The 13,808-nt window shown below is 51.2% G+C and overlaps 1 protein-coding gene across 1 annotated transcript; it reads right to left on the reverse strand.

Annotated features, from left to right (window-relative positions):
* Positions 1-3,931: 3,931 nt before the first annotated feature.
* LOC117874246 (calmodulin-like protein 12) lies at positions 3,932-13,728 on the reverse strand. Its single transcript, XM_034764170.1, has 4 exons — positions 13,215-13,728; positions 9,327-9,349; positions 4,496-4,513; positions 3,932-4,389 (listed from the first exon to the last, which is right to left on the reverse strand). Exons 1-4 carry the CDS (start codon positions 13,634-13,636, stop codon positions 3,932-3,934), a joined length of 921 nt encoding a protein of 306 aa, XP_034620061.1. The 5' UTR covers positions 13,637-13,728.
* Between the last annotated feature and the right edge of the window lie 80 nt (positions 13,729-13,808).

The following is a 13,808-nucleotide window of genomic DNA, read 5'->3' on the forward strand; positions in this document are numbered from 1 at the left end:
ATTTACACGGGCGCTGCCAGCGAAATCAGAACCAGCCTGGTGCCTGTGAGTGGGCCACGGTTTATCTCTTGGCCGCCACATTCCTTTCCTTTCAGGCCCGTTGTTTACTGGGTATAATGTCACATGCCTCGCGGAGAAGAGAGGGGGCTGGCAGTCCTGATGAATGGGCTTGACTCAGCCCCTGGAATCTGCTGCATGTCACAGGCCTTGGCAGTGCAAAGCACACCTGGAAGAAGATCACAGCTCTCCCCCTCCCCACTCCACCCCCGGGAGGTATCCACGGCTGCCCCTGACAGCACAGAGCATGTGGTGCGTGCATCAGGCCCAACGTTTGCAAAATGTTCAGCCATGCCGAGATGAAAGGTGCTGATCAATGTAACGCCTAACTATTCTGTATGCAGCAGGGCTGGACGTTCAGTCCAGGTACTTCAAGGGGTGTTTGGGTCGCCTTAGGAGCTCTTTCTGATTTTTCCTATCGCTTCACTCACTTCCTGATGGTGTTTCCTTCCAGTCCGGGAGCTACAGGGCTTGGAGGCTCGTGCTCGGGCAGTGGAATGCTGGTGGGAAAACAGGCGCTGGCTGTGTTTGTTTTATGCTGAAAATAGATACCTAGGAGCCAGAAAATGTGAACTTCCTCCGTATAATCCTAGCAGATCCCAGCGGGGGCTTAAAACTGGGGAAGAGTGTTTGTGAATGCATGGGGGGGGGGGGTTCATTAATCTCATCCCTATGCAGTTTATTGCTCAGGGTTTTTTGGGGGGGGCGGTCAGGGTGGAGGATAGGCGATGAGTCTATTTTCAGAATAGCGAATGTTAAAGAAGAGAGATGAACCTGGGAGCCCTGGCAAATCCCGGAGTTCACACAGGCTATTGGGATTAAAACAACAACAGCCTCTCCCTGCATTTCAGCAATCCTCCCAAATGCCAGGAGAAGTCACTCCGGAGTGCCTAGGGGTGTCACTTACTTTCAGTGACAAACAATCAATTAACTCAGGTTGGCTTGAAAATGGGGCCAGGGTTATTGCACAAGTGAACTTGGCTTGAGTTTCCAGGTTGTAACCAAAGCCCATACTGGGTTAGATTTGCATTGTTTTGGGTCTTGAAACAAAAATTGTACCATCTATCTATCTATCTATCTATCTATCTATCTATCTATCTATCTATCTATCTATCTATCTATCCCCTGTACACCCCTTCTATCTATCTATCTATCTATCTATCTATCTATCTATCTATCTATCCCCATACACCCCTTCTATCTATCTATCCCCATACACCCCCTCTATCTATCTATCTATCTATCTATCTATCTATCTATCTATCTAAAGTGTTCAAAAATCATGAGTCATGCCCCCAAACTCAAGCGATTGGCTTAAAAATCATGAGAGTTGACAACAAATGTGGTGTTCTTGTTATTTGCCTTCTGTTCCTGAAACCTTTGAGGGTCACTCGGGTCACATTTTAAAGATTTTCTCTGCAACCAAAAGGGCTAGAATATATATATCTATATTTAAACAGAATGCAGGGATTGTCATATAGTCACATGACTCCAGGAGCTGGGGCTTTAAGAAACCCACCAAATTGGGTGAGACTTGTGATAACATTGTGAGAGTTGGCAACATTGTATCCATTTAAACATTTTTAGACCTAAAATCGGCTCCTTCCCATTCCCTCTGACAAACATTGGTGAAAGGCTGCTGCATGATTCTCTCCATGCCTTAGGACAACCCTTGTCTTCCTTTGTACCTCCTGGCCCCACACTTGTGCTTATTTCCTCTTGCTCAGATCATACTCTGCTTAGGCTGGTTTCGTTGGGGTAAATTCTCCTGTGCTGTCAAACCCCCATTGACTGCAATGGAACCAGCATACAGGCCTGTAGCCAAGATGTTCCAAAATGGCTGCCTAAAGTTAGGCTCCAAGGCCCAGATCCTCAAAGGTATTTAGGCACCTAACTCCCATTTACTTCCACCTCTAGGCGGCTACATAAGTGGCCTGGTTTTCGAAAATGCTGAGCATCGAGCACCTTCTACTGACTTCAATGTCCAACACCACAGAAAATCAGGCTACTTATTTAGACACCTAAGGATTTAGCTGAGGATTTAAGCAGTTAACTTTACCCGGTTTTGGATATCTTGACCCGTGTCTTTGCTCTCAAACCCTAGTTTCCAGCCAGACCTAGCTTTCAGCCTTTCCTTTTATGTCATTTTCTGATTGCAAGCAGGTGGGGAATAAAACAGACGATTAAAAGGGGGTTGCAGGAGAGAAGGGAAAAGAATTATTTATTGAAATGAGGCTATAATTTGGAATGAATTTGAGGCCAACTGTGTCCTAAGCAGATTCCTTTGAAGCTAAACATCTCAGCTGATTTGTCAGCGGCTCAGGAACAACAGAAGGAAACGTTTTCTGGTAGGAGATTTAAAAATTGTATCGAGGTCTGGGGGGGTTACACCTGTTTGGCAAATGTCTGACTTTAAATTTTGTATTGTTACACAATATTTATGGGAACACGGCCTGCCGAGTCAACAGAACGGAGCCAGTTGCAAAGGGCCTGAAGTAAAGGACTATCTTGTACCCAGATATGTACCAGGGATTGATTTATCTGCATGTTTTGCCCGTGCTGTGTTTAAAAAACTTTCCATGTCCCATTAAAGCCCCAGTTCCGTTCTCAGCTACACGGATGTAAATCTATTTGCATCAGTGGAATTTGTCTGGGTTTTTATTGGTGTAACTAAGAGCAGAATTTGGCCCAAAGTGATCAAACAAAACAAGAAGGGGGAAAAAAGGGGCGGGGAGTTAGGGTGACCAGACAGCAAATGTGAAAAATCAGGACAGGAGGCGGGGGGTAATAGTAGCCTATATAAGAAAAAGACCAAAAAATCAGGACATCCGGTCACCCTAGGGGGAGTTGTTCTGTGAGCTTTCTTCTACTGGCATACCGGAGTGAGTTTAGTGGAGCAACTCTGAATTTAAAGTAGTGTCCATGAGAACTAAATCCTGAACCTTTGCCTTATTCCTCCTCCATTCCCGCTCCCTAGAGATCCACGCCCCATCAGGAATCAGAGGAAGGGCTCACCGTCACGTCATAGATTTCTTTAGGGGACGTTTCTGACCCCAGAGAGAGTTCCTGTGAAAGCTCAAACCCTGGTTGAGCCTTTCGGCCAGGAAATATTCTCAGGAGGGATCTCCAGCTATTACCAGAGCCAGCATTTGAAGTCTATCTGCCCCCCCCCCACTTACAAGCAATAGCTTTGCTCCAGCCTGCCAGAATGCAGAGACGGGACACACACCGTCTGGCATTCATGCACCTGCTAATCTCACGATGCCGTTCGGATTACTCCGCTGCACTCGTCGCCATGGTATCTGGGCGCCTGTTGAGTCCCCTCAGACAACTGCCTTTGATGGAGTTGAAATCCACCGTTGAGTGTGGCTGGGCCTGAACCGGACCCCAGCTATTCCCCTGTGTGACCCCCCCAAGTTAACTTTAGAGACAGGAGCCAGCGTAAAACACAAGCAATGTTTGCAAACAAGGGCAGGGATCGTAAGACAAAGGGAGGAAAAGGCCTATAATAATAGCACATATATAACTTCTTCCATTTCAGGTTCTCACAGCCACCTAACAGAGGTGGGTACACAGTATTCTCCTCTTTGTACAAGCGGTGAAAACAAAACACCGTGGAGCGGTGAAGAAACTCAAAGGCTACCCAGTAAACTAGTGGCAGAGTTAGGACTAGAAGCCAGGGCTCCCCCCTCCCTTGAACTGCGAAGTGACCGTGCCTCCCTCGGATTTAGACTGCCTCCCACACACGGAGGAAATACATATGCTGTAGTTCAAGTGTCTGTAACGTCCACAGTCCTTTGGCTTCTGCGGGCAAGCTAGAAGCCAAGCTCTGATTCCTGCACCAGAAATTGAACATGTTCAGTAGGAAACATCTTCACATTGAGGCCATCATCCTCACAAACTCCTCGTAGTTGACTCGCCCGTCGCTATCTGCATCGGCCTCCTTGATCATCTCGTCCACCTCCTCGTCCGTCAGCTTCTCGCCGAGGTTGGTCATGACGTGCCGGAGCTCCGCCACGGTGATGTAGCCTTTCCCGTCCTCGTCAAACACCCGGAAGGCTTCCCGGATCTCCTCCTCGCTGTCCGTGTCCCTCATCTTCCTCACCATCGTGGACAGGAATTCAGGGAAGTCAATTGTGCCGCTGCCGTCGGGGTCCAACTCGCCGATCATGTCTTGCAGCTCGGCCTCGGTGGGGTTCTGCCCCAGCGACCGCATGATGCTCCCCAGCTCACCGGTGGTGATGGTCCCATCCCCATCCTTGTCAAAGAGCGAGAAGGCTTCTTTGAACTCCGCGATCTGCTCCTCCGTCAGCTGGCCGGCCATGCTGGTGCCTTCAAAGCGTCCGTGCCTCCGTGCTCACCAAAACAACCTGCACTCAGTTCTCCTTGCAGTTTGCAGATAGCCAAGCCGTGGGGAAGTCTCCTGTGACTCCCTTGCCCAGGGATGAAACAACGGCTTGGAGACGGAGAGCAATACACGGTTCACACTTTTCATTGGTGCACATTGAGTCATGGAGAGAAATGAGACCATCCACACCCTCTTCATTATCTAAGTGCCGGATCCTGTCCAGGCAGGAGCCGAGAAAGCTGGAACAGGACGTGTGCGCGCAGGAGAGAAAGGCAAACACGAGTGCCCACAACGCCAACGGTCAAAAAATGGCTCAGGCCTTTCTCCTTAGCCATCGCTTCCATTGCAAACAGTAAAGCTCTGCCCCCTGCATGCCTTGCACACTCAATGGCTGTTGGGAGGCAGGACGGGGCCTGAACGGGATCCAGATTTCCCCCTGGCTGTATTCCAGCCTGGTCAGTTCAGCTTTCATTGACACCGCACCCGCCCTTGCAAGTGTAACACCAACAGACCCTGGTCGTCAGTAGGTGGGATTAAACCTGGGACCTCTGAAGCTAAATGCATGAGCTAAAAGCCACCTGGCCCCTAGCTAAGGCTGTAGCAGACTCTCATTAAGCGTTCTCGGTGCCACTAGAGGGGTCAGAGCACCACACCCAGCAGGTGTGTGGGTTACACCAGCTCTTTACTTTGAGAGGGAGCAGAAGGTTATTCCCACTGGGGCTGGAGCACTCAGAGCACCGTGGGGGACATGTCATTGCGAGGCCGATTGCCTTGTGCGAGCACCGGCTTCACGAGGCAGCCAGGCACCGCTGTCTGCTCCACCAAGCAGCTGGTGGGCGAGGGAGCAGTTAGGTGGTTAAGGCAGATCGCTGTGAGGGAACAGAGCTACGCTAAGAGAGGCCTGCGTGTTATTGTTGACCAAGCTTGTGAGGCCTGAGGGCTTGTCTCCAGGGAGAAGTTATTCCAGAATAAGGCAAGGTGTGAATGTACCTGGACAGAGCTATTCCCGGATCCCTCCCAGTGTGGACAGTTTATTCCTCCCTAGCTGTTCAGGTCAGTTCCCCTGACTCTCACTCTATGTATTTCACTGTCTGTCTGGACCGTGGGACATGATACCTTGAACACCGCCTCCAATCGATTGCAAAATTTCAGGGAGTGTCCCAGCCATCCGGGGGAGGAACCTTTTGGATTTGAGTGAACGTCAGGGGAAAACAGGAAGGGAGAAATGGGAGACACACGGAGCCCCCGGTATCTGATTAGCAGAGCCAGCAGCTTCAGTCACCTCTGTCATTGTCTAGATCAAAGAACTAGTTAATGGCGGCCGTTAGCACCTTCCAACCCAGCAACACCCCATCTCGGCTCTGCCATAGGACCCCTGGAGATTCAGATGTTGGCATCCTGAAAGAAAAGAAAGGAGAAAGAAAGAAAATAAGAGGAGTGCACACAGAACCCCTGGCATGGGAAAAGGGCAGAGTAAGGGACCCTGGCATAGGGGGGAAGGGGGATTGGGAGAGTAACGGGGGCCTAGGGGGCTTACAGAGCCCCTAGCATGGCAGGGAATTGCTGGGGGGGGGGGGGGTCATACAGAACTCCTGCAGAGGGGAGATAAGAGTGGGCCCTGCTATAGGGTGGCAGGGGGAAATGTGGAGGCATGAAAGGAAGGCATGGGGAGCATAGCCAGAAAGCGGGGAATGAGCGCCCACAGAGGCAGAATGGGGGGGTCTGAGGAATGGGGGTGGAGGGGCTGCAGGGAGTCCCTGAAATAGAGGGAGACGGGAGGGGACACCCGGGGGGGTGGGGAACGCAGAGAGACAAACAGCTCCTGGTGTGTGCAATGGGTTCGGCCAGCAGAAGCAACAAAGTGTGCGACCCTCTAGTGATTATTATTATTTCCTATTCGTGTTGTGGTAGCACACGGCAGCCCTACTGCACTAGGGGTTGTACAAGCCCAGGACACGGTGAATAGCAGCTGGCTCTGGGTCTTTTGAGAAAATTGCGCTCCCTTTTCTCCTAACCCCCGTCTGAGCTGTGCCACTCAGGCCTTTCTGCACAACGGACCAGACAGCACCAAAGCCAACGCGTCCTCTTGGCCAGCACTGAAGAACAGATTGGGGGTCTCAACACTGACATTCCCACAGGGTGCACCTCGCCCCTGTGCCGCTGGCCGGCAAAGGCCCTGTGCAGTGGAGAGTCTCCATTTGAGTCCTCTGTGGAAGATGTTTTGGATGCCCCCCCGCCTTGGTCTGTTGCGTTTCCCAGCATTCTCTCATCAGGATGTTAATTACATTCGTAATGTATTTTCCACCAAGATCTTCCTGGGTCTGAGGCTGATTTCATGAGATCCTTGAACGACCCTTGGTAGCACTGACCGTGATGTGCCACGGACATTTCGACTTTTGGGACTACTCCCGGTCAGGCGGTCAGTTAGCGCGCGGCAGGCTGGTGCGCTGTGGATTTACACTCCAGTGTGCCGTGTGCTAATTGTCCATACAGAAGACCCCTTAGTTTATACTCTATGGTCTGCTGCCTTCCCGAGCCAGGGGACCACACTGCTGCTCCAGCTCCCAGTGAACTCGATGAGAATCATTTCAAGGACTTTAAAAGGAGCTGGACAGACATAAGTGATCTCTCTCCTGCCATCCATCTCCACCCTCTGACAAACAGAGGCTAGGGTCACCATTCCTTACCCATCCTGGCTAATAGCCATTAATGGACTTAACCTCCATGAATTTATCTAGTTCTCTTTTAAACCCTGTTATAGTCCTAGCCTTCACAACCTCCTCAGGCAAGGCGTTCCACAGGTTGACTGTGCGCTGTGTGAAGAAGAACTTCCTTTTATTTGTTTGAAACCTGCTGCCCATTAATTTCATTTGGTGGCCCCTAGTTCTTATATTATGGGAACAAGTAAATAACTTTTCCTTAGTCACTTTCTCCACATCACTCATGATTTTATAGACCTCTATCATATCCCCCCTTAGACTTTAAGGTGAACTGGCCCAGTGGCCCACCACAGGGCTAGCTCAATTCTTAAGTCCCACGATGCATAGACTCTGCGCCGGCCCTTTGCACGGGCAGAATTTCACCCTGGAGGAGCTGTAAAGCGTGCCTCCCACTGCATTCCTTCCCGGCCACCCCGCGCTGCTCAGTTTGCCTCAGTGCCTGGACCCCATGGACATCTGGTGCCGTTCCACTCTGCCTCTGTCTCCCCCATCCAGCTGCATAGGGTACCTGGGGGAGGGGAGGCGAATCCCTGGATGCGTCGCACAGCCAGGCATGCTGCTGCATTTTGCTTTTGTTGTTTGCCAGTTTCATGTTGTTTGAAGTCACCGGCTCCCTCCCAGGGCTGTTAAAAGCGTGATGCCTTTGTGCATGGTTGTCTGTTTCCAGTTAGTTCTGTAGGGCGCCTGGGTGCCATATTAATTGTAATAATCAGTATTGATTTTATTTTGTCTTCTACAAGCAGGGAGGACAGGAGAAAATGAACTGCTTGGAACGTCTTGAGAAGGAATTGTTCTCCCGATCTTATTCCTCTCCCAGATCCGCTACTGACTAGTGTCATTTGCCCTTGTTACACCTATGGTAACAATAATTAGAACAATAGTTTCTTTCCGCTGAAGGTGTCAGCGTGCTTTGGAAACAAGCATGAAGTTGCCCTAACCCGGCTGGTGAGGCTGTCTGCTATAATTAGCCTTCTCTTTCTGAGGGGGAAACTGAGGCACAGAGCGAATGAGGACCAGGTTTTCAAAAGTGTTCAGCCAGCATGCTGGGAGCTGAGCTCTTTGGAAAAACGGGCTCCAAGCTCAACCATGAGAATTTGAAAAGCTACCCCTCAGTGGCCGGTGCAAGGCCTCACAGGAAGTGTGTCAGACGTGGAGCACTGGAACGAGGGGTGCTGTGGGTGCAGCAGGACCCCTCCAGCTTGTACAGCTGGAAAGTGGCTTGTTTGGTGGAGGGCCGTGATTCTCACTTGGGCTGTGAGAGATCCTGGACAAGCCCTTGTAAAGGCTGTGTTTGGTGTGGTGCCCCCTGGCTTGAAGTACTAATAGCAACTGCATGCTTTACAGTGATGTTCAATGACTTCCAGTCAAAATTGCTCCAGAGCCCCTGTGTACAGCAGCCAGCACTTGAATTTGCATCTCCCGCCAGTGTCCTAACCACAAAACCAGATTAGCTGCAATCTGCTCTTTTCCTCCTAACCAGTGCTCCTGGTATCCGTCAGAGAAATGACACGAATGGGTCTTCACCAGAATGGCATCTCCATCAGTCTGTTCCCTCACCTTTGCCTGCTCTCTCCATGGGATTGTTTCAGCTTTCAGGCCTCGGGGATGGGGGGGGGGGAGCAGTAGACAGATTGTCCACACTGTCAACCTGTGGAACTCCTTGCCAAAGGATGTTGTGAAGGCCAAGACTTTAACAGCGTGCAAAAAAGAACTAGATAGGTTCATGGAGGATAGGTCCATCAATGGCCATTAGCCAGGATGGGCATGGATGGTGTCCCTAGCCTCTGTTTGCCGGAAGCTGGGAATGGGCGACAGGGGATAGACCACTTGATGATTACCTGTTCTGTTCGTTCCCTCTGAAGCACCTGGCATTGGCCACTGATACTGGGCAAGATGGACCTTTGGTCTGACCCAGTATGGCCATTTTTATGTTCTTATCTTGATTTTAGTCAGAATTTTGACCCAATCCCACATGAATTCGCATAAGCAAACAAGGGAAATGTGGTCTAGATGAAATTGCTATAAGGTGGGTGCATAACCAGTTGAAAGACCATACTCAATGAGTGATTATAAATGGTTTGCCGTCACACTCAGATGACCTACCTGCAAGGGTCTGACTTGGGTCCGGTGCTATGCAACATTTTCATTAAGGACTTGTTTACTAGCGCGGAGAGTACGCTTCTAAACTGTGTGGCTAACACCGAGCTGGGAGGGGTTGCAAGCCCTTTGCAGGACAGGATTAGAATTCAAAACAACCGTGACAAGTTGCAGAACTGGTCCGACAAGTGCAAAGTACCACATTTAGGAAGGAAAACCTATGCGCAAACCCAAGGTAGGGAATCACCGACTAGGCAGAACTGCTGCTGAAAAGGATCTGGGGGTAATAGTGGCTCACTAACTGAATAGGAGTCCACAATGTGACACGGTTTGGATAAAGGCTAGCATCGTTTTGGGGTGTATTAACAGGAGTATCGTATGTCAGACACCGGAGGTAATTGTCACACTTTACTCAGCGCTAGTGAGGTCCAGCTGCAGTACTGTGTCCAGTTCTGGGCAGTGGCGCCAGAACAGAGGGACCAGGGAGCCATGGCCCTCCCATTTTTTGAAAGTGGACGGGCCTGGCCCATCCACTTTTCACCATGGGCCCCACCCTCTGCCCCTCCTCTTCTCCCTGAGGCCCTGCCCCCCGGCCAGATCAGCAGCTGGAGCCCATAGGCCAGCTGCGGCTCTAAGGCCCTGCCCCCCGGCTGGAGCCAGGTCAGGGTAAGAGCTGTGTGAGCCGCGGACCCTCCACCTGTCCTGGGCGGGGGGCCTGGAGGGCGGGGGACATGGGCCGGGGGCTGCTCTTGGGTCCCCCACCTCAGGTAGGTAGAAGGGTCCAGGCTCCCCAGCCCTGCTCCGGCTTCTGGCTTGGCCGGGGGGCGGGGTTTTTTTGGGGGGGGAAAGGAGGGTCAGGGCAGAGCCACGGAGGGGGCAGGGCCCTGGCCCACCCACTTTTGGGAAGGCTCTGCTGCTCCTGGTTCTGGGTGTCACACTTTAGTAAGATGTGGACAAATGGGAGAGTCCAGAGGACAGCGACAAAAATAATAAACGGTTTAGCAAACCTGACCTGTGAGGAAAGGCTAAAAAAACGGAGCATGTTTAGTCCTGAGACAAGACGTCTGAGGTGAGGACTTGATAACAAATATGTGAAGGGCTCTTATAATGGGGACTGTGATCAATTGTTCTCTGTGTCTGCCCAAGGTAGGCCAAGACAAAATGGACTTAATCTGCAGCAAGGAAGAACTAGGTTAGATAGTAGGAAAAACTTTGAAGCTGCAAGGATAGTTAAGTTCTGGAACAGGCGTCCAAAGGAGGTTGTGGAATCCCCATCACTGGAGGTGTTCAAGGACAGCCTGCTTGGATAAATACCTGTCAGCGATGGTCTAGGTTTATTTGGTCCTGCCTCAGCACACGGGGCTGCAGTAGATGACCTTTCAAGGTCCCGTCCCACCTCACATTTCTATGATTCTGTGCCCTGAACTCCACCCTGTTAACTGGAACTGTGCACCAGCCTATTTTGAAGAACTCATCAAACCTTCCATCCCTAGTCTTCCTCCTTCTGTTTTATATAGGGCTGCCCCCAACCCAAACCCCCGGTTCTAAGGTGGGGATGGAACCTCGATGCCAACTCCAGAGCTGCATCTGGATTTCAGACGCCCTGAAGTTAGCGGCTCTTTGGCTTTTGGGCATTTGGTTTGGTTCATTATGAAGAGAGGGGCCATTTGCCAACCACAGATACGGGTTTTGAACCCCCTCAGTGTTTGCGGTGCGGGGAATCAGCCCATGGGGTATTGTTTAGCAGATGCATTGCTATCTAGCTAGAGAGTGTGGAGGAGGTGAGCGTAAGAACTCCTGGGATCTGAATCACTGTTGCCTTGCCCATGTGTAGTCATTTGCATCAGCAAATCCTGCTTCGGTAGCATTTTACACCCACATTGAACTGGTAGAAATAAACAAGGCTCAGGCAACTCTGGCTCCTGGCTCCCAGCCCTCAGGCCAAAGGGCCTACCCCAAGCAGCCTGGTAACCAAGCTCCAGCCTTGAAGTTTGCAGCCCGAGCCCACCCTTAGTACCACGCGATCAACGCTTTTTCTGGGTTCTAGATGGGAGTGGAGAAAAGGACGCACTGAAAGTTCTCTGGAAGCAAATAATCATTCTTTTATTGGAAAACAAAGCTACCACGTGGACTAGTGGAGGGGGAGCTTGCCCCAGAAGCGGATCCTTTCGAAAACCTTCGGCTACAGAAAATGGAAGCAGCACACACACAAGAGAAGGAAATATTTTTCTGGGACAAGCCCGGCGGTATACAGAAAAAAGGTGAACACAGTGGATTCTATCAGCTGGGCAGGTAATTAGGATTACGGCAGCATTCCTGGTGTTCCCAGGGGGTGAATTTCCAGGCCTCCATGGAGACCTGTGTGCCACTTACATCCCGTTTTGCCTTATCGACCCCGCTCTGCAAACATTTACACACCGGCTTAACTTTAAGCACACGACTAGTCCCATTGACTAGCAAAGTCCTATTGTGAGTAAAGCCTGTGCATAATTGTTTGCAGGATCAGGGCCTGTGAGTTCAAGTGGGACCTGACTTAGAAGCCTTTTTGTGGTGATCTGCACATGGAATGTCACCCTAGATCATGAGATTCAAAGCCCAGGGAATCCCACTGTGACGTTCTCTCCTTGGGGCCCCAGGTTGAATGGCCAACCCTGTACCCGAACAAGACACCCGTCTTGTAGTATTGGAGCTTTACATTTCCCACTGTTGTGATAACCGTTTGAATGGACCACAGGGCAGTGCCACCACCGACATCTGTAGGGAACTGCAGCGGCGCCCAAATTGTACTCACAGTGCCAATGTAGCTATCTACTGTGTGCATCCTTAACTGCCAAATTTCCCGTGTCCTAAAAAGCAAATAACCCCCGAGAGAAAATGAGCATCTAACTTATTCGCCTATCATCTCCCCCTCCCTTAGGGTTTGCACCATCAGGCATAAGACAGAGGCAGTGCCAACAGTATAAAGATTTCTTTCAGGTGTATTCCCGTGCTGGCCACAAATGCCGTGGAGAAAAGTGCCATAGACGCTCATGCAGTCAGTCCTCATTTTGCAATTCAAGCAGCTGGCTCGGGGATCAGCAACTCTTAGGGGAGTCCAAAAGCTCGTCTTTGCTCACGTTCGCTGGTGTCTAGCGTCCAAATTCGAATGGAATCTGGCCTCTGCGTTTTACTCTTCTACCCAGCCCAGCAGAGCCCACTTCTGTGCTGCACAAAGACAAACTCAGACAGACAGACACCAGCTAAGATCCCAATGAAACTCCCCTTAGGCAAGTGCCTGTGGATGTGAACCCAACCCTCACAACAGGTGTCCCAGAACTCCGGGGGGAGGAAGTTCCAGATCAAGACACAGATTTGTGGCTTGGTCCGCTTTTAAAAACTAATAATGAGCAGACAGCCCCAGTCCTGCATCCATATCCATGCAAGTGAACCCTAGTGCCTGTCTGGAGCCCCAGTGACTTCAGCAGGGTCCGGCCCCAGCGTGAGGCTCTGCTTGCATGGACCCAGTGGCAGAAGCAGGGTCTGGATCTGGCTTGAAAGACTGTGCAAATTGCCAAGGACGGGATCCTGTAAAACCACTGCCCGGTTGAGGAATCCCTGCTCCTAGGGATAGTCACTGATGTCAAGGGCCGGAAGGATCGGGCTCCATTTGCTGACTGTCCTTGGGACACGTAGGCTCCAATGCCAGATGCCGCCTGGTCTAAAGGAAACCTAGTTATTGCAAGAGGCATAAACCAGATGTGTAACCAGAGACGCTAAATTTCAGATGAGCCACAGGGCTTAGCTAACAAGCAGGGTAAGCCACAGCCAGTCTTTAGAATAAAGTAATAGAATACAGGGGAAGAAACCAACAGAGCAGCAGAGACATGCATAGGCCTTGGGCAAGAGGGGAGGGACCATTGACAGGTAGGTTACAGTGAAAGGAAGCAAATGAATGAGTGAACGCGGTACCAGGAAAGTCAGTTCTTCACTTCTCTGTCATCATCCGTACAAACTCCTCGTAGTTGACTTGCCCATCGCTGTTGCTGTCAGCCTCCTTGATCATCTCGTCCACCTCCTCGTCCGTCAGCTTCTCGCCAAGGTTGGTCATGACGTGCCGGAGCTCCGCCGCGCTGATGTAGCCGTTCTTGTCCCTGTCGAACACCCGGAAGGCTTCCCGGATCTCCTCCTCGCTGTCCGTGTCCCTCATCTTCCTCGCCATCATGGACAGGAATTCGGGGAAGTCCACCGTGCCGCTGCCATCGGCGTCCAACTCGCCGATCATGTCTTGCAGCTCGGCCTCGGTGGGGTTCTGCCCCAGCGACCGCATGACGGTCCCCAGCTCGCTGGTGGTGATGGACCCATCCCCGTCCTTGTCAAAGAGCGAGAAGGCTTCTTTGAACTCCGCGATCTGCCCCTCCGTCAGCTGGTCGGCCATGCTGATGCCTTCAAAGCGTCCGTGTCACACAGCTTCCCCGCTCGCTGGAGCAATGCACGCTCGGTTCGCCTTGCCTCAGCATGTACAGCCAGCGCGTGGGCACAGGCAGGGAATGGCCTCCTGACGTGCATCATTCACTGTTAATCAGAACATCCACACCCTCTGCATCACC

The sequence above is a fragment of the Trachemys scripta genome, chromosome 1 (assembly GCF_013100865.1).
Source record: "Trachemys scripta elegans isolate TJP31775 chromosome 1, CAS_Tse_1.0, whole genome shotgun sequence".
In the NCBI taxonomy this organism is placed as follows: domain Eukaryota; kingdom Metazoa; phylum Chordata; order Testudines; family Emydidae; genus Trachemys; species Trachemys scripta.

What these genes read in the sequence shown, in the direction of transcription:
- LOC117874246 (XM_034764170.1), bottom strand. Translation starts at nt 13,636, where the DNA reads ATGGCCGACCAGCTGACGGAGGGGCAGATCGCGGAGTTCAAAGAAGCC. An exon ending in GGGCAAGTCAACTACGAGGA is followed by an intron (nt 9,350 to 13,214) that starts GTTTGTACGGAT and finishes TGTCCTGCAAAG; the next exon opens with GGCTTGCAACCCCTCCCAGC.